The 20,725-nt window shown below is 34.7% G+C and overlaps 1 protein-coding gene across 1 annotated transcript; it reads left to right on the top strand.

Annotated features, from left to right (window-relative positions):
- Positions 1–280: 280 nt before the first annotated feature.
- Positions 281–14,440, top strand: hspd1 (heat shock 60 protein 1). Its single transcript, NM_181330.3, is given in 11 exon segments — positions 281–328; positions 3,137–3,312; positions 3,426–3,761; positions 6,039–6,134; positions 6,227–6,320; positions 6,402–6,570; positions 9,471–9,570; positions 10,077–10,322; positions 11,650–11,824; positions 11,908–12,086; positions 13,331–14,440. Coding segments are annotated over 10 exon segments (1,728 nt in total). The 5' UTR covers positions 281–328; positions 3,137–3,138; the 3' UTR covers positions 13,490–14,440.
- The last annotated feature ends 6,285 nt before the right edge of the window (positions 14,441–20,725 follow it).

The following is a 20,725-nucleotide window of genomic DNA, read 5'->3' as shown; positions in this document are numbered from 1 at the left end:
AAAGCCCCGGAACGAGCATAACACCGATTTAATAGATATTAATGATACATTTTGTTCACATTTTCTCCCACTGTCGTCAAAATACGTCAATTATTATTGAGACAAAAGTTGCTGAAAGCGTATGTTTTAAAAAAAGCATAACGCATACATAGAATGTGAGAGTATTGAGTTATGCAGATGTCAGGGCTGCGGGGGAGGTTACCCGGATGAAGAACACATGTGCGTCGAGTGGAACTGCAGCGGCTCTAAAGCGGCTCCTCTTATATCATTCAGCCTGCTCCGCTGACGGACACGCGCATCCCTTCATTCACCTCCAGATCACTCTGCAGTAAGTCACTCAGCATTATCCTCATCCATAAAAGCCTATAAACACAATATATTGCTTAATGCTCTTTAATGCCAAGCTGATATAAAGATAATTGAAATCAGTGAGCTCAAACAGGCAGGGACGTATCGTAGCATGTAAGTTAATCATGTAACACACTGTCACGTTGTTTCTCAGAGTTATAAAGTAGCATCGTGCATGTTTCTTGTCGAACGACTTGTCAATTAGTTAATTTTTTTTTAACATTTATCCTTGATGACAGATGCAGCCATTAGAATAGCCGGCTTTATAGTAAGCAGGGTGTTTTGCATATTATAACGTTATGCACTTATGCTGACAACTGTAATGCATGTGTTTAATTTAGCTGTTGCTTTATAAGCAATTTAAGACAGTATAATAGTGGTTATAGGTGTTCAGTTGACTATTGCAAGTTATGCTATATTGAGGCCTACGAATATTAAATATTTTTATGTTTGGAATATTTAAGCGGTGTAAAATCTACTATGGTTGATTTTGATTAAACAAAAGGAATATCCAGGGAACTTTATAACGTGAACTCATGGAGATGAAAGGCATCATTTCCGTCTGTGTCGTGACGCGGAGTGATTTTGACCTTGTGACGCCCTGAACACACGTGGGGTAGTAGAGGGACTCACTACAGGCTTTACAAGACACGATTGTTTAAACATTAGTATTTACATTAAATACAAAATAACATTACACTGAAAATGTTAGTCTAATGTTATATTAAACATTTTTTTAAATGCATGGTACTCTGATTTTACGAAACATTGTTGTAAGTGTCCATGTGATCCATGAAGTGATGATATCGTATATTCCAGAACATGTTTTAAGGGGAGGTGCTGACATTTTGGACACCAAATAAGAGGAGAATTAGCTTAAAAAATGAATGAATGGCCAGTGTAAAGCATTGGAGGGGGCGGCGAGTGCAAAGACAAATTTTTGGCATCCGTATCATGTGACCTCGACACAAGGCTTTTTTTCCCTTGCTGGTTAGGGATTGTTCAGATATTATCCTTGTTCAGATATTTTTTTCTGTGTGTGACTGCCATGCATTAAATGTACTCTATGCCTAACCGAACACCGAAATTGTAATGAAAAATCACACTAGGATCTTTTAAGAAACTGATTCTTCGATTTGTTGGCTACTATCAGCCAATCAGTAAAGGATTTCTGCCTGCTTCAACCAATGTTTGTCAGTTTTGGGCGGGGCCACGTCATTGATTAAATCAGAGGTTCTCAAACTGGGGAAAGGGGTCATTCATGCAGATTTTATTGTAAAATATTAGCCAAACAAAATAATAAATTAACTAATAATAATAATAATAATAAAAATTTAATTAATAAATTACAAATTATTACTATAAGCATTTTTTAAAAGAAAATGTATACCATCTAATTATTAAATGAAGATGAACATTTGTGAGATTCAAATAAGTAATTTAAAAAACAAATATAATAAATAACATTTAGATAATTGCAAGTTCTAACTAATAACATTTGAATGTGTAAATATCATAATTAAATTATTATAGTAATTGTAATAGTATATTATTAGTAGGAGGAACAAAATAATATTGTAGCCTAATACTAAATAGAAAATAAATGTGTATATATTATAATGTGCGTTTTTTTTTTCTTTTTTTAAATGGACCAAAAAGTTTTTATGAGTATGTGTATTATAATATTTTTATCATTCAAAATCGCCTATAGTGTTGATGAAGCCAAGTAGAGCTGTGAGATTAATCAAACTCGTATCCCAATTTAAAACGTTGTGATTAGTTATTCGCAAGAGGCTGCAATATGAAATGTATATATTGTTTAATTTCCCCCACCCAGAGCACATGAGCGACTGATGGCTGTGTGTGACAGTCTTACCAGCCAATTGAGTGAGCACACTTTTGTTCTGCTCAATCAGAATTTTGCAACCGAACTACAGCCACAATAAAAAAGAGAAACCAAACCGGAAAGCGCTGATAAGTGGGATGATGGTGTCGGCTGCTTCAGAAGCATTAATCGACAAATTAATACCAAAGAAAAACAGCACTGGGAATATTTTGTTTTCAAAGTCAAAAACAGGTCATTTTTAAGAGCTGTTGCAGAATTGTTGCCACAACTTAGAATATTGAGCTCGACTACAAAATTATTCGTAAATCCAATAGCAATATCTGTCAGAAAAATCGCAATTAGCTATTTTCCCCAAATCGCACAGCCCTAAAGCCAAGTGTGGCTGGCTGTAAATAGTGTAAAATCATTGGATATTTTGTGCATATTTACTGAGAAATGACCAGATATGAGCAAATTTTTATTATATTCCATTTTTTTGTTATTTATTTTATAAATTAAATGCTGTTTATCCTGTAAATTACAAATAAACAAGGGCCTCTGAATGATTCTGAAACACTTTGTTTTAAATTAATTGAATTCATTTTGTAATTTTATGCCTTTCTCTAAATTAATTTCAATAATTGCTTTATTGGCATGACAAATGTTACAAATGTATTGAATAAAAAGTTTACATAAAGTAACATACATGTATAATAAAAAAACAGTACACACAATATATAGTAGTAAAGCAAAAAAAAACATATAATATTCAAATAAAATACAATATATTTAATATATCATGTTATTCAATATATCATATTATTTATACAATTCAATTATAAACATAATTGATCAGAATAAACTGTACATTTTAACAATCAACATTTTAGGATAAAACAGTAATAAAAACAACAACAACAACAACAATAATAATCTTTCTCTCTCTCTCTCACTCTCTGATAGAAATGCTGCGTTTACCCAGTGTCATGAGACAGATGAGGCCTGTGTGCAGGGCTCTGGCCCCTCACCTGACCCGTGCATATGCAAAGGATGTGAAGTTTGGAGCAGATGCCCGGGCCCTCATGCTCCAGGGTGTTGACCTGCTGGCTGATGCAGTGGCCGTCACCATGGGGCCAAAGGTGTGCTGGGATTAATAAGTCGCCAGTCAAACAAAACCACCATCCTTTCTAAATCACGTTTTTAATCATTGATGGAAGAAAAGCTACTAGATTTCCCTCTCTCTGTCTTTCAGGGTCGCACCGTCATCATTGAGCAGAGCTGGGGAAGCCCTAAAGTTACCAAAGATGGGGTCACAGTTGCTAAAAGTATTGATCTGAAGGACAGGTATAAAAATATCGGAGCCAAGCTGGTTCAGGATGTGGCCAACAACACTAATGAGGAGGCTGGAGACGGCACCACCACCGCTACAGTTCTGGCCCGGGCTGTCGCCAAAGAGGGCTTCGACACCATCAGCAAGGGGGCAAACCCAGTTGAGATCCGTAGAGGAGTCATGATGGCCGTAGAAGAGGTCATCAGTGAACTCAAGAAAAACTCAAAGCCCGTCACGACTCCAGAGGAAATCGCTCAGGTAAAAAGTGGCATTAAATGGAAAGTTCTGTAATATAATATCAGCCTCATATTGATCCATTTAAAGTGACACCAGGAAAATTTTTTAAATTTTGATCATGTATTAACACTAAAATTCACATTTAATTGGTGTGTTCGTTTTTGTTTTTAAATATATTTATTATTGAATTTTTTTGCCATGAAAATAGCCTTGGTTGCTGACATGGCATTAAATAAAAAATACACTACATTACATTGATGCAGTTTCTTAATACATCAGATTAAAAGTTAGGTTATAATAAAAGTTTGAGTTTCACCCATTAGTGACAATCTCTTCTTCATTAGCGTTGGACGTTGGGGATTACTCACACTCTGCTATCCGAACCATGCCCATGCCCAGGCACATTTCCCAGTTCATTTGACAAGTGTGAGTGCTGCGAATCGGGCCAAAGTGCGGTTAAGAGGTGTGCCAGAGTGTTGTTTGGTTGGGCTTTGGCACATTACGCTTGTAGTGTATGTATTAAATTAAAATCCGGGTAATTAAGGTCTTAAATTGTCTTTAATTTTACCGTAAAGTGGCTGTAGGTATAAAATTTTCAGCCAGTGTGCTTAATGACGATAGGGAAGCACAGTGGTCCACCGTAAAACATCTAATAGTTGATTAATTTAGCACTTGTAAAACAGGAGAGAAATGACAGTCTCCGTGATTTATTAGCTTATTACGGTGGGTCAGCTACAGAGTACAGACGCTTGCGTCGGTCTGTACCTGCGTGCTGTTATTATGCGGTTGTTGATGTGTCAAAATGCAAAGATGGAAAATTGTACATTTAACGACGTGGCAAAAAGGCAATGTGTGAATTCTGCAAAAAGACCTTTTCGTTAGGGACCATGGGGCTCAAAGTTGTCAAGTCGCACATGAAAGGAGGAAAGCAGCAGCGGGACGTTGCAGCAGCTTGTCATAGCAGGTCCAGGTTAATCCCTGCATTGTTTGCAGCTCGACCTAACAATGTTACTAGTTACTAATGTTAGGCCTATAGCCTATGTTATGAATAAGTAATGTTAACCCTTTTAAACAACTCATTCATAAAAAAAGACAAAAGAGCTGTGTGCCTTTGCACATTTGGATAATGTCGGGCTATAAACGGGTACGGGCTTTTAAAAGCTGTCAATCAAAATGTACTTGTCGGGTTCGGGCTCTATCGGGCCTAGCTTTTATATCCTGATTACAGCTCTAGTTCAGACGCCCCCTCACAGTCAGCTATAACAGTTTAATTTCACCACCTGACACCCAAAAAGCAGGTAGTGTGGGTTATCCATACTGTGACGAGGCACAATTTATTTAAATCTAACGAGAACATTAAAATGAGTAGCCTACTCTGAAGAAATTCTAAAATTTTTGGGTCTTAAATTATATTTGTTGAGGTCTTAAAAAGGTCTTAAAAAGCATAAAATTTTACTTTTAAAACTGTGCAAGAACCCTGTATGCACAATGGTGCGCCTGAGCTCGAAATTAAAGAAATTAAAGATGTGTCACTTTTAGAAGACTGTTTCATATGGATTTGTTAATCATTCTGCAAAATGTTGTAGTTTAATAAAGACTCAAACCTCTCGCTGCTCCTTCAGCAAACCTCCAAATACGTGCAGCACGAGGACTTTATAAGCGTAAAAAGTGGTGGATCTTTTTGGCAAAATAATTGACTGCATGTCACTGCATCCTAAATGGCTAAAACGATATAACTAAAGCAATCTCCACTGTGCTGAGCGAGAGCACTTTTTACATGTTAAACTGAACAGTCGCATCATCAATGACTTAAGCGTTCTCTGGATCAGTAGGTAAAGAAAGATGTATCATGAGTGCAAACTGTCGGGGGAAGGGGGACAACCGCACTTCGACATTTTTCAAGGCAACTGTGCCTAGTGAGAGTGTGCCCTTAGTCTTGTTTTTGAATCTGCCACTATGCTAACACACAGGCATTTGTAGCTTCACCCATTCTCATTTGAATTTTAAGCGACAGTCCACAAAATGACTAGATTAGGATCAAAACCTAAAATGTTATAAAACATTATTTGTAGAGTTTTGAGCTGAAACTTCACATAAACACTCTAGGGATATCAGAGACTTTCTATCTTGTACAAAGAGGCATAAGTCCCCTTTAAGGTATTTCAAAGTTTGTATAGGAAACATCAATACAATTATTATTTTTGTCTTTTTGTTGTCTATGTTAATCTTTTACATATCTTTAAAATGATACAAGTAAATGTGCAATTTATGTATGCTTCCTTGAATCATCCTTTGTAGGTGGCTACTATTTCTGCCAATGGAGACACTGAAGTTGGTAACATCATCTCCAATGCTATGAAGAAAGTCGGTCGTAAGGGTGTCATTACAGTGAAGGTAGGCTACTAAAAAGTAGTGTTTAATCCAGATCAAATTATGTTTTTATCCTTAAAATACCTCACACACGGGATGTAATTATTATTTTTAAGGATGGCAAAACCCTTCATGATGAGCTTGAGATCATTGAGGGCATGAAGTTTGACCGTGGTTACATTTCTCCTTACTTCATCAACACCGCTAAAGGTATCGTATTACTTTTTTGGAGGTCATTTGTTATCAATGTTATTAATGTTGGACTGACTAACGTGTTGATTCTGTCTGCAGGCCAGAAGTGTGAGTTTCAGGATGCATATGTGCTTCTGAGCGAGAAGAAGATCTCCAGTGTTCAGAGTATTGTTCCTGCTCTGGAAATTGCTAACCAGCATCGCAAACCTCTGGTCATCGTGGCGGAAGATGTGGATGGAGAGGCGCTCAGCACTCTGGTCCTCAACAGGTATGTTAAACTATCATCTTCAAGTCTACAACACCAATTCCATGCAAATGTCAACCTTTCCATTAAAAAAATTAAGTTTATCAAAATAGTAAAATGCTTTCTAAGTTTTTTTTTTTTTTGTAAGCAAGTATTTTACAGTATTTTAAAAATACTCAAACATGTCTCTGTCAGAGAGATGGAGATTAACGGTCCATTTATCTATAGTTACCTGATGGTCAGGGACTTTTAGTCTGGACAAACTCCTTTGTATATTTTTAGATGAAGAATATATATATATATATATATATATATATATATATATATATATATATATATATATATATATATATATATATATATATATATATATATATATATATATATATATATATATAATTTTTTTTTTTTATGAAATTTATTTATTTATTTTTTTTAAAGAACATTTTGTTGAATAAAAAGTGCATGTACACAGCTATATTTAGCTTGCTTTTACACATTTTTTTAAATTTGTGGCAATAAAATAATTTGTTTGGTGTGCCCAGATGGAAAAAAAAAATTGTCCTAAAATAAATATAAAAAGTTAATGAGGCATGTAGACATAACACAATTTAAATCAAGTAATTTTACCATGCCAATGTTAAATGTATGCAAATATATTTTCCCAACAACACAATTGTGGCTAGTGAAAATGGCAAGTGGCTAGTAATGTTGGAAAACCACTAGCGACAGTGGCTGGTGATCAAAAAAGTTAATGTCAAGCCCTGAATGGGACATTACTCCCCCAAAAATAAAAAGCACATTACTGATTAATTTAGATTTTGGCATTTCTCATAAAAATGACCATGCTAATTAAAGCTTTTATATACAAGTTGTCATTATTTAAATTGTTCAAATGGACTATCTTTAAAGTAATATGAAAATAATATAAATATTTTAAAATGTACATTTTTACAATATATTTAAAGTTTTTTATTTTGATATTGGGTCCTAACAAAATCCATAAAGGATTTTAATTCTCAAGGGTTTGTTGTTTATTAAATGTATAAGGAATCTCCTTCAAAATTATCTTCTTTTTTTAACCACGTTTTGTAATTATGAATACTTTATAAAACTGTAAAAAATACTTTAAGACATCAGCTTTGAGTAGGATTAATTTTGATAGGCATTTTTCACAAAAGAAGGCTAATTGGTAATTTGTGAATATGAAAAGTTTTCCAAATCTGTCATTTTTTGTAATTATTAGAAATGAACTATCCTTTACACACAGTTATGCCAGTTTATTAAAATACCACAGTGTTATAGGGCTTTATAACCAACATTTTAGCAAGTTGTACATTTGTAATATCTGGGTCTTATTGCTGTTTTTATTATTATTATTTTTTATTAAGTATTATATTTATGAAGTTTGCTGGATTGTGTTTTTTAATATTGTTTGTAGGGTATTTGTCTCTGTGTTATAATGATGCTACTGCCCTAATTTAATTTCCCCTGGTGGGTTTAATAAAGTTGTTAAACTTTAAACTTATTTAAATGTTTTTAAAAGGTTTTGGAGTCTTTTTTAAATAAAGAAATAATATTATATATTACATTATATAATAATTTGTTTTAGTTGTTATCGTATTGTAGGGCTGCTCGATCATGGGAAAAATCATAATCATGGTTATTTTGGTCATAATTGTAATCACGATTATTCAAAACGATCATCAGTTGAAGTTAAAATTATTCGCCCTTCTGTGAATTTTTTTATATATATATATATTTCCCAAATTATGTTTAACAAAGGAATTTTTTTACAGTATTTCCTACAATTTTTTTTATATTTAAATATTTTGAAACCTATTTTAATAGCTCAATATTATTAACCCCTTTAAGCAATATATGTTTTTGATTGTTTGCAGAAAAAACTACTGTTATACAATGACCTGATTACACTAATTAATCATTTGAATGTCACTTTAAGCTGAATACTAGTATCTTGAAAAATATCTATTAAAAAATTATGTACTGTCATCATAGCAAAGTTAAAACTAATCGATTATTAGAAATGAGTTATTGAATCTGTTATGTTTAAACTTAAGCACTTAAGCATCTTCACTGTAAGAAAAAAACTTTAGCTACAAAAAAAGTCCTTTAGTCGACCAGTGAGGTTTTTTTCCTTTTGTTTCATTAATAACGAAAAAACAGACGGCAGCAAGCATTATGCGCGCTGTCACTTTGAGAATAGTGCAGCTCTGATATGGTTTCTCTTTCACGTCTTTTGATTATCAACTTGTTTGTTAGTTACACCAATGAGGGTTAATATGAATAATCACTAAACACCGCGCTCTGACACAAATGTGCATGTATTTGACCATTAAAGCGCTCGCATTAAGATGGCGTTAGATGTGTGTGCTCTGCTAGTCTACGAGCCTGTCTGAGGCTTAGCGTGGCGGCGCACACACACAACAGCACGTGCTCTTTCGCGCTATTAAAAATATGATTGATCCGAATGTACATCAGTGAATGAAACGCATCTAGTGCTGCAAACGTTACATTACAGTACATGCTTTGTCATTTTCACGTGAAACTGAGCTTTGCAGAGCGACAAATGTGTACAGCTGGAAAGGGGGCGGTACATGATGCAATAATCGTTTATCTCGATTAATGGTTTTTCATAATCGTGCGAAGCCGAAATCAAAACCGGATTTTCGATTAATTGCACAGCCCTATCATATTGTGTGTGTATATAATTATTTTGTTACACTAGCTAATACTACAATGAACTGGTATATATAAAATGAACATTTGTAGTAAGTGGAGTGTTTTGTTAGAAGCCTTTATTATTTATATTTTTATAGATACTCTTAAACGTTGAGGTTTAAGAATAGTTTGTTTTGTTTAAAGGTTCTGGGTTAAAGGTCAATGCTATATCTTCCTAACAGGTTGAAGGTTGGCCTGCAGGTCGTGGCGGTGAAGGCTCCAGGATTTGGGGACAACAGGAAAAACCAACTGCAGGACATGGCAGTTTCCACTGGAGGAACCGTATGTGTTAATTAAAAATAACTCCAATAAAACATCTCATTTAAAGGCGTAGTTCACAGAAAATCCAAACTGCTGAACACACAAGAAAATAATGAAAAAAAAAAGAAAAATATGTTGACATACATGGTAGGAAAAATCTACTTTTGTGTTCAACAGGAAAAACTAATAGGTTTGGGACGAGTGGAGGATGAGTAAATTTGTGACAATTTTGTTTTTTGGTTTAATTATCCCTTTAAGTCACAGTTGTCAAAGCCAGTTCCTGGAGGGCCACAGCCCTGCACAGTTTAGTTCCAACCCTGCTTACCTGTAGGTTTCAAACAAGCCTGAAGGACTTAAATAGTTTGATCAGGTGTGTTTAATTAGAATTGGACTAAACTGCATAGCACCAGAAACTGGCTTTGACACCTGTGCTATATGTAATACACATACTCCAACAATGAATTGTGATAAATCACACCATAAGTTGAGCTCTAATCTCATCAGATGCATGAATTGTGTGTTTTCAGGTGTTTGGTGACGAGGCTATGGGTCTTGCTCTTGAGGATATTCAAGCTCATGACTTTGGCAAGGTCGGCGAGGTCATTGTTACTAAAGACGACACCATGCTCCTGAAAGGCCGCGGTGATGCATCTGCCATTGAGAAGCGCGTCAATGAGATTGCAGAGCAGCTGGAGTCCACAAACAGTGATTATGAGAAGGAGAAACTCAACGAACGACTGGCCAAGCTCTCAGATGGAGTGGCCGTCATTAAGGTAAGATAGCAGGACACTAAGGTATCTGAATAAATACACTTTCCATTGATGTATGGCATGATAGAATTGGATGATATTTGGCTGAGGAGAGTTTTTATTGTCTGAAGGTTGAAAAAAATGTAAATATTAATAAAATTGTCCTTCTTGGCAATATTTTATTAAAGATTAGGTTTTGGTTTATTTGCAGAAGAGAATTTATAAGATGTCATCATGGACGATGATATCTGATGATTTTTAGTATCAGATTTTAAGTTATAATTTCAACTCACACAATGTGTTTTGGCTATTGCTACAAATACACCCGTGCTCAAGCATCACATTTGGCAGTTTAACATTGGGAATATCTTAGAAGTGTGTGATATTAGCAAACTAGCATTTAATAATAATAATAATAATAATAATAATACTTCCGACATATAAAGTAGATCTCCAATAGTGAAAAGATTAATAATAAATTTATAATATCAGGAGTTTTTATAAAAAGTCATTTTAAAATGTACCAAAACTGCAATTTTCTGTACTGTCTATAGCATTGTTTCACGTTTTGCCTATGGATTGGTTAGTTTTCAGCTCCATTTAATTCCTCTCCAGCTTGTCATTTGGCAATCACAATCACGTCAAAGGCAGTCACCGGGCTGTATTGTTATTTTGTGTAAGCTCAAAGCTCAACACAACAGCCTGTTTTGTTTGTTTGTTTTTTTCTGTTCATAAGTCGTGTAAATTCAGCTTTTTAGTCAGTGAAAGTTTGGGAATTAGACATTTTTTTTTAGAGTGGGAACCCCAATTAAAAATAATCTCCATCACACAGCGAGCAGCTTTCATTAGAAAATATTATTTATTGACTTTTTTTCTAAAAGTTAATGGCATCTGTCAGCTCGCAGATATTTAAAACAACAAATGACAATATTGCACAATTAGATACTCAATATCAGCTCTCACATCATCAAAACAACAGGCTCATTAAAGACCCAGACCCATTATTGAAGTTTGGACAGAGGAGAAATGGTTGTGCCCAACTGAGCCTGGTTTCTTTTCCTTCACTTTCGTCATTTGGTGTTTGCTCCTCGCCACTTTCTTGGTTGGTATATGGGAGCTGCGCATCAATGAATTTGCCCTTGTACTTGTACAGTGTTTGTACTTTCAGCAGTGAAAATTAAACCACACTGAACTGAACTTCAACTGAACTGGCACAGTTTCAATTTACTATAATCTTCCATGTTAAGCTGCTTTGACGCAATCTACATTGTAAAAGCGCAATAGAAATAGAATTGAAGACCCCTAGTTTATTTGCCATTGTGCTGATCAAAATCATTGATGTCATTCTCAGGTCGGAGGAACAAGTGACGTTGAGGTGAATGAGAAGAAAGATCGTGTCACTGATGCCCTGAACGCCACTCGTGCCGCTGTGGAGGAAGGAATTGTGCCCGGAGGAGGATGTGCTCTACTGCGCTGCATCCCTGCCCTCGACAACATCAAGCCAGCCAATGCTGACCAGAAGATCGGTAAGAATTGGACTCCTCCGTCCTCCAGATGCGTCCTGTTGATTTTCCCAAAACTGACCTTTGTTTTCTTCGATCTCTTGAAGGTATCGACATCATTCGCAGATCTCTTCGTATTCCTGCAATGACCATTGCTAAGAATGCTGGAGTTGAAGGCTCGCTGGTGGTGGAGAAGATCCTGCAGAGCTCCACAGAGATTGGATATGATGCTATGAACGGAGAATATGTCAATATGGTTGAAAGAGGCATCATTGATCCCACAAAGGTGCGTATGCGTGATAAACTTAATCTGTAATGAAATTCATAAGACATTGATAATTACAGAGTACAATATTTTATGCCTATACTGATTGTTTAACATTTAGAATGTTTTTGAAACTAAGTCTTATGCTCACTAAGACTAATAAATAAATAAACATGCTTACTTAAAACTATAAATAAAAAGAATGGCAGTATTTATTTATTTATTTTATTTTAATTATAATAAATTTAAAATATTAACATATAAAAGAAATCCACGGACTTCAATATTTTATGAACTTTTTTGTTTTTTGTTCAACAATTTTATTATTTTTTACATATTTTTGAAACCTTTTTCTCACTAAGTCTGCTTTTTATTCAAAATAATTAAATACCAAAACAATAAAACTACAGAAATAAAGACTGCAGTATTTTGAACATTTATAACAATTAAAATATTAATATAAAAGTATATAAATTGAAAATATTAACATTTAAATGCTTTAATCCTTTTTAAAACCTATTCATATGATGACATCTGAATTTTAATGGAATAATTAGAGTTAAATTTGTTAGTTCTGCTTATATTTTGATATTTAGTTTGATATTCTTTTGTAAAAAAAAAAATGTAATCTTTAGTAAAACCGTTAAAAAGAATAACATTTTAATAATTTATATTTAGTTTAACTAATGTTGTCTTTGCTAATTAAATGCAATTGGATTTGCTATCAAAAAGACGTTAAGGCAACCTCAAATAAAGAAAAACCTATATTGAATGTCATTTGTGCCATTACAATTTTAAATACTGGATTTTACGTTTGAATATGCTTAATTGCATTTTTAATCTGATGTTATTGAATGCATTTGTGATTGTTTTTTTGTGATATGTGATCTAAATATTGATCTAATTTATGTGGTGAAGCCAAATTGTGTATTTTTGGACACGTTTTAGGTTATGATTTTACATAAAATTTGTGTTTGTATGTATGCATCCATACATACACCCCCCACAAATCTCTCATTTAAATGTAATCTTTTCTATAGGATGCTTTACAATATTATCTTTGTGCATATACATTAGATTAGTCAGTACTGAAGCCAAATCTGGAGCCAATCTAACAAAATCACCTATGATAACGGTCCAAAAACTAGTACACTCAAATTTATTTTAGGGAAAAATGTTAAAAACTGTCAAAAATAGCAAACAGCAATTGCTCTTTCATCAGCCTGTACAGAATGTGGGTTTATGGTGTTTGTCTCCCTCTGCAGGTGGTGAGGACGGCACTGCTAGATGCTGCAGGTGTTGCATCTCTCTTGTCCACCGCTGAAGCTGTCGTCACCGAGATCCCCAAGGAGGAGAAGGAAATGCCAGCTGGAGGAATGGGAGGCATGGGTGGAATGGGAGGAATGGGCGGCATGGGCTTCTAAACTGAAATCTGCACTGACTTTAGTAGAAGGGTTGTGGGCAGGGGACATGATTTGCCCCTTCCCTTCAGCTTGGGAAAAAAAAACCTGCCGTGCTGGTGGTCTGAAAATGGAGCAAAAGAAATGGACCTTACGGTCTTTCATCCTTCCACCCACCACTATGTCCAATTTTCTATCTCTACTCGTGGCTGAAGACGATGTCAACCTACTGCTTTAAAGATAAAGCTCCTGATCACGTGACCAGAGAGGGTCTGAACGCCTTCAGTTTGCATCATCAGCGTCTAATGGGAAAAGTGCATTTAACATTTTGCTGTTGTATGAATGTCATTGTGCATATGACTGGTTCTGAATAAGTCCATCTGAAGGGGCTTTAAAAGCCAGACGTTCATGTTAAAATGTGGTAGGAACATTGACCAGTTGTATCTATATAAAAAAGAAAAAAAAAGCAAATTCCACTTGATCAGTTCTTGTTTTGTAAACTGTCTGTCTGTTTCATATAAAAATAAAACCCTCGTTTGAGGATTACACAACTTTGACAAAGCATGTGCTTGTTTTGCCTTTCAAATGTTACTTTTAGTTTTCTACATGAAATGGGAATCATTTGATATCTGGTTTAAGGGGCCGTTCTTTCAGTCTTCATCTTCAGTCGCATCTTTCAGTCAAGATTAGAGATTGGTTGAGTGGAGGGAAGGGTGATCTTGTTGCACAGCAGATTTAAACAATATACTGAGTACATGAAAACAACTGGTGTGAAGTATGAATAACTCTTAAGTAGTGCAACAGAATAGTGTTACAAAAATTGCTGTTTGTCATGAGAATTACTTGTTTGATTTGATTTGATTTTTTTTTTTAAGCTACAACGATGATCATTGACTTTTTTTTTTTTTCCTTTTGTACAATGTAGTCATTAATTCTGTATTTTTTATTTAATAAAATTTAACATTCAAAGAGAAATTAGTTATTGTCTTTGTGATGCATTAAAAAATATTACGTGCAGAATGGATCAGTTTAATACAAAGCCCAGGCTGTCATGCCACACATCACACTTACCCTGTGAATGTAGTATATGTAAGCATAGGAGTTGTTTATTGTTGTTGTTGTTGGACCGGCCAGGGAATTATTATCAGCACAAGTACACCACACTCTTCCACCCACCTCCCGATCCTTTTCTCTCCCATCTCTTGAGGGAGAGAAAAAATAATAATAATAATAAAATGAACAAATAAATTTGAGAGACAGAAAAAGAGAAAGAATAGTACAAAAAGAGATGTAAAGACCGAATTATAATGTGGGAAAGTATTAATAAAATTTCTACTAAATAGTTTTTATTTATTTTTAATTAGATTAAATATCAGAGACAGTTTTTTAGCTCTCCCTGACCCCCTCTCCCCTCATGTTTACGTTCTGATGAAGGTGTTTTTGGGTAGTGGTTTCAGGCAAGGGAGACATCTTCAATGGAGATGTATTCTGTTAAGTTTTTCCAGGATGAGATGTGAATGGTATTTGTTGATTTCCAGTTCATGAGGATAGTTTTCTTGGCGATAGTTAGAGCCACCAGCAGTAACTGACCATTTGTATTATTTATATTGATTGTGGATGTGTCACCTACTATGCAAAGGGAGGTAGACAGTGGGATGTGACATCCCATTAAGTTGGAGAGTGAGTCTTTAACCTTTTCCCAAAATGATTTAATTGAAGTGCAATGCCATAAGGCGTGAAGAAACGTCTGGAGTGGTTTGTGTGCAATGTGAACATATTTCTGATGTGAAACCCATTTTAAATAATTTCTGCCCAGTTAAATGAGATCTGTGAAATATTTTGTACTGTATAAGTTGTAAGGTGGCATTTTTAGTCAAGGAAATTATTATTTTTTTTTTGCAAATTTGAGTCCAGAATGCAGCATCAGGAGTAATAGTTATATGGGAAAATGGTGCCAGGTTGTTATTATTAAAGATATGCTGAAGTTGTGTGGTTCTCTTATCTGTCCATGTGCGAAAGTTGAGTGGCTTCTTGTTAGCTAGGAAATCAGGGTAATTCCAGAATGTGGTGTATTTAGATGGTGTAAGTGGGGAATTTGTGATCTGATGGAATTTCCACCAGGCTGTCAGAGTTGATTCTATTGTCGGTAATTTAAAACAGTGATGTTTTTTGATTGTTTGACTGTGAAAAGGTAATTCTGAAATGTTAATGTCTTTGCAGATTGATTGTTCAATATCTTGCCATGTATGTTCTGATGAGTTAGGTTTAACCCATTTATGTTTTGAAGCTGATTTGCCAGAAAATAGTTGTAAAAATGTGGTGATTCTAATCCTCCTTGTGATTTTGGTTTCTGTAGAGTTGTCAATTTAATTCTTGGGGTCTTATTTTTCCAGTAAAATTTTGTGATAAATGAATCTGGAGAATTGAACCAGGAACGAGTGGGCTCTGTTGGAATCATTGAAAATAAATAGTTTATTTTTGGGAGTATGGACATTTTAGTTACTGATATTCTGCTCATGATGGATGGTGGTAAGTTCATCCAACGTTAGTAGTTCGTTGTCTATTTTTTTAAGTAATAGAGTATAGTTGAGGGCAAACAACTCTGGCAGCCTGGCGGAAACATTGATACCCAAATATGTGATGTAGTTGGTGCACAGAGGAATTTTTGGGGTTTGGGATGCCACATCCACACTGGCGGAGTGTAATGGAAGTATAGCAGATTTATTCCTAAGTGTTATTGTTTCTTATAATGATGTTTGGGGATTTTGTAAGTATAGTTATACATCATCAGCGTAAAGACTTATTTTGTTGTGTATGTTTAAGGTTTAAATTCGTTTGATGTAGTTGTTTTGACGGATAGCTGCTACAAGTGGTTCGATAAATATGGTGAATAGAGAGAAAGAGAGAGAGAGAGAGAGAGAGAGAGAGAGAGAGAGAGAGAGAGCCTCCTTGTCTAGTTCCCCGGTGTAGAGTGAAGCTGCATGATGTTAGTCCGTTAATAATGACGGTAGCCGATGGTGATGTGTAGAGAGTTTAAATCCAGTTAATAAATGACTCCCCAAAACCAAACTTCTCTAATGTGGAATCTCAAAAAGCTTTTTCTGCATCATGGGTGACATGCAGATATATAGATGAATCCTGTATTCGATTTATGAGTCTGATTGTACTGTTTGATGCTTGTCTACCTTTAATAAAACCTGTTTGATCTTGATAGATTATAGATGGCATGATTTACTATTCTATGAGAAAGAGCTTTAGCAATTATTTTAGTGTCCACGTTGATTAGTAAAATTGTACAATAGCTTGATGGTAATGTTGGGTCTTTATTGGGTTTAAAGAGTACAATTGTGGCTGTGTTCATGGGATCTAGTAGTTTTGATTTTTGTTTGTTGTTCAGTAAACGAATTAAAAGTGGTGATAAAATACACCAAAAGTGTTTGTAGAACTTAGGACGGAAACCATCAGGGCCTGAGGATTTCTTATTGTGCATGAGTTTGAGTGCATTGAAAATGTATTTTCTTTTTAGAAATTAATGTATATAAAAGTTGTGCATATTTGTGCAAATATTCATAGACCTAACTGCAAAAATAAATTAATTAATAAATGGAAAAAAATCATGCAGGTTGATGTGTGTGCACATTAGCCAGTCATTTTAACGCGGCCCTGCATTAGATGTTTATTTTGTTTTCAGCTTCTTTGGATGTCTAGTAGTTTACTACTGTCTGCGATTCCACAGAACGGTACTACAATGGGCTTTTTAAAACTTTAAATTTAAAAAACTACCCTTTTGAAGAAAGCTTTTAGTGTTAAGTGTGCCGTCGCAGGAAAACAGCCAAAGAGCCAGAAAAAGAAAAAGAGGAAAATCACATTTTCTCCCCTCTTCCTCGCCCGTTTCTCCAGAAGAGCTACTGATGATGGTAAAATAGATTTATAAGCACTTTTAATTACTAAAACATACTGTTAAACACACCAAACATATCACAGTAAGTGTTTAAAAATCAGAAATAACATTAACTGGAAGACAGTTTAGAAAGATAGTTTCTTAAAGCCACAGTTCATATAAACATGAATTTTCTGTCTCCTTCACTATTTACTCCTTAAACCTGTTTGAGGTATTTTCTTGTGTTGAACACAAAAGAAGATATACTGAATCAGCCATTGACTTCCTCAGTACACTGTAAAAAATGTAGGGTTCCACACAATTCATTCATGTTGTGACAACACAAATTAAGTTAACTTAACACTTTTAACAAATTTATGTGGATTGAACATAAAAAACTATTGTCCCAATGAAATCTTAGGAACTGTGTTGTTTCAGCTCATTTAAAAAAACTCACTTCAGCTCATTTGAACAAGCAAAAAAAAAAAAACTTTTACTGAAGATCATCAATAAAAACACATTGAGTAATGTTTCTGCAAATGAACTGGTCAAATATCTTGTCAAAAAGAGTTATAGAGTCATATTAATGATGTTCCTTCCTCTCTTTAGATCAGCTCTCTGTGCTGGAGATCTTGATGCTCCAGCAGACAAAGACGTTGAAACCTGAAGTAAACACAGCTTTGACTCTGCAGTAGTTATTCAGAACATCTCTGCAGAGTTTCACTTCACGGCAGACACTGGATCTGCTGAATCCTCCCTGAGGACTACCTGAAGCAAGCACTTGCTAGTCCTACAAGTTTATCATCAGATAAGGACACTACTGAAGCTCCAGTGAGTCAGCAGCTCTTAACAGATGGCATCTTTGACTCTGCACTGGATGAAGACTCGAACCCTGGACCACTGATTTAGAAGGTCTCACAAGAGGACTCTGCAGTGAAATCTGCAGGTGCCATTAACACTGCACTGCAGTGAGTCGTGCTTGGACAATAGTAAGTTAATAGCTGAAATTCTGAACATTTGTTTAGGCTTATCAAACTTTGTAACATTGTACAGTTGAAGTCAAAATTATCTGCCCTCCTGTGATTTTTTTTATTTTTTCAAATATTTCCTAAATGAAGCAGAGCAAGGACGTTTAAGTATTCAGAACTTTAGGCTAAACACTAGTATCTTGAAAATATCCAGTAAATATGATGTATTATCACCACTTCCAAGAAAAAAGAATCAGTCATTAGAAATGAGTTATTAAAAATATTATGTTTAGAAATCTGATCATAATTCTGACTTCAACTGTTTGTGTTTTTATTTAGTTTATAATTTAATGACATTTTATGTCCAGTCAGTCTCATTTTCTTCATTTTTTAACATGACATCAGGTGCCACTACAAACTTGGAAAGCAGCTCGGTGAAGGTGGTTTGGCTCCGTGTATGAAGGGATTCGCAAACAGGATGGTCTGCAGGCAGGGGCGCAACTGCACATTTACTGATGGGTATACGGCTTCAACTTTTACGCGCCCCCCTTCAATCCAACTATATTTTATAACAGGCAAGTGATAAAATGTGGAAAATATTTCCATCAATAAATTAAAGATAATTTTTCATAAAGATATCAATATGCTTACAAAAATACAGTTTCGCAGTTCTGAACACAACTGAAATAGTATGAAGTAGTAAAAGGTATAATTACATTAAGCAAGTTAAGTCGCAAAGAAATGCATCTCTTACCACCCCAAATTTCTTCTCAATTTAATTTTCCCTCACTAAATGATTATATCACCTTGACTAGCCTTGCTTTTGGACTTTTTGTACTACATTTGTCAAAACAAAATGATAGACATGGGAGTCCTAAAGGGCAAAAGAACATTGCAATTACTTCTCACATGCATACTGTGAGAAGTGTAAGGTCTGTCTTTGCAAGAACAATTGACTGAAACTGCTAAAAGTTAAATAAAAAAGACTGTCAAATGTTTAGTGTAACAAAAAAAAAAAAAAAAAACAGAAACAAACAAATGTTCTATTTAATTGAAACGTTATAACTTTGTTTGTAGCTAAAATTAAAATAGTGTTGAGCTAAGAAGTTACCAAAAGGCTGGATGAATCAATATGATACATAATAAATTCATAAAAACATGTATATGGCATTGCCCCCTCAGAAAGAGTTTGTGCCCCAATGTGCCAACAATCCCAATTTTCATAAGGGATTGTTTACTCAAACTGAAAATTCTTTCTGTCATTAACTATTAACACTCCCGTCGTTCCAACCGTCAGAACACACATCTAAATATTTTAAAATATATGACATAGCAATTGAATTATGAAAATTGGTGAGATTAAAGCTAGTCCTATAGTCCAGAGATCCGGTCCCCGCGTCAGGTCTGGTGCGCCCGTAAATAGCCTTTAAAACGCGCACACGGCGATGGAGGCGCACTCAACTCACAAGGGAGAAAATGGGTGACATGATGGGAGCAGCTTAATTCATTACATGTTTTGGTTAACTAATTATTTAAACACAACTCTCTTGAGCTCTAAAAGGGAAAAAAACACATAAGAAATTTGCTGTTAAATTAATTTTAGCAGAGACGCAACTGCCAGTCATTTATTAGTTATTCGGGAAGATGTAGCCTAATAAAAATGTTTTAATAAAAATAAATAGTTTACTGCACAGTCCCACAGTAGGCTACACTATAAATAATATTTTAAATGTATTTATTAATATTATTATTAATATTATTGCGATTAAGCTAAAATTGACAAAACGCAGAACCCTTTGAAAGTTTGCTTTCATTTAGCTAAAAAGCGCACTTTTACAGTTGTGTAGAGAAACGTTCCATTATGCAGCAGCAGTCAAGGTATAACACATAATAAATACCTTTTGGGTTTAAAGATGATCGGCCTGCGAAGTCAAGTTTGCAGTGTTATAAATGGAATAGGTATAGTGCTTAAGTGGATTTACCGCGGATCAACCGAGAAACCTCGTGCGCTGCAGGTAGGCAGAATGATAATCTTTTGAAAATTTGTAATTTAGGCTGTACTGCTATCTATTGTGTATATTTACAGCAAATTCAGCAAAATCATTTTGTTAGAATAGTTTCAATTAGCATGTTGTACTGACCGCTGCATCATTGGAGTAAGCCAGATTTCCACAAATATTGCATTCTAGGAAACTAAATCATTTAAAAGCAAGATATTTTCTGAGAAATATTTCAGGTTGTACTCATTATGGGTATTGTATAAGCTATAGTATTATAAAATGCTAGTTTAAGTAATTAAATGTGAAATAAGTGATCAAATCAAGTTTGGAGGATGGTGACAAAGTATTAACGTTGTAAATGAAAATTAATTTAAAGAATGTCTGATTTTGGTCAGCAGAGGGCACTAAACTG

This window comes from Danio rerio, chromosome 9 (assembly GCF_052040795.2).
Source record: "Danio rerio strain M-AB ecotype USA chromosome 9, GRCz13ab, whole genome shotgun sequence".
Classification (NCBI taxonomy): Eukaryota; Metazoa; Chordata; class Actinopteri; order Cypriniformes; family Danionidae; genus Danio; species Danio rerio.
This window is presented reverse-complemented; position numbering and strand designations above follow the sequence as displayed.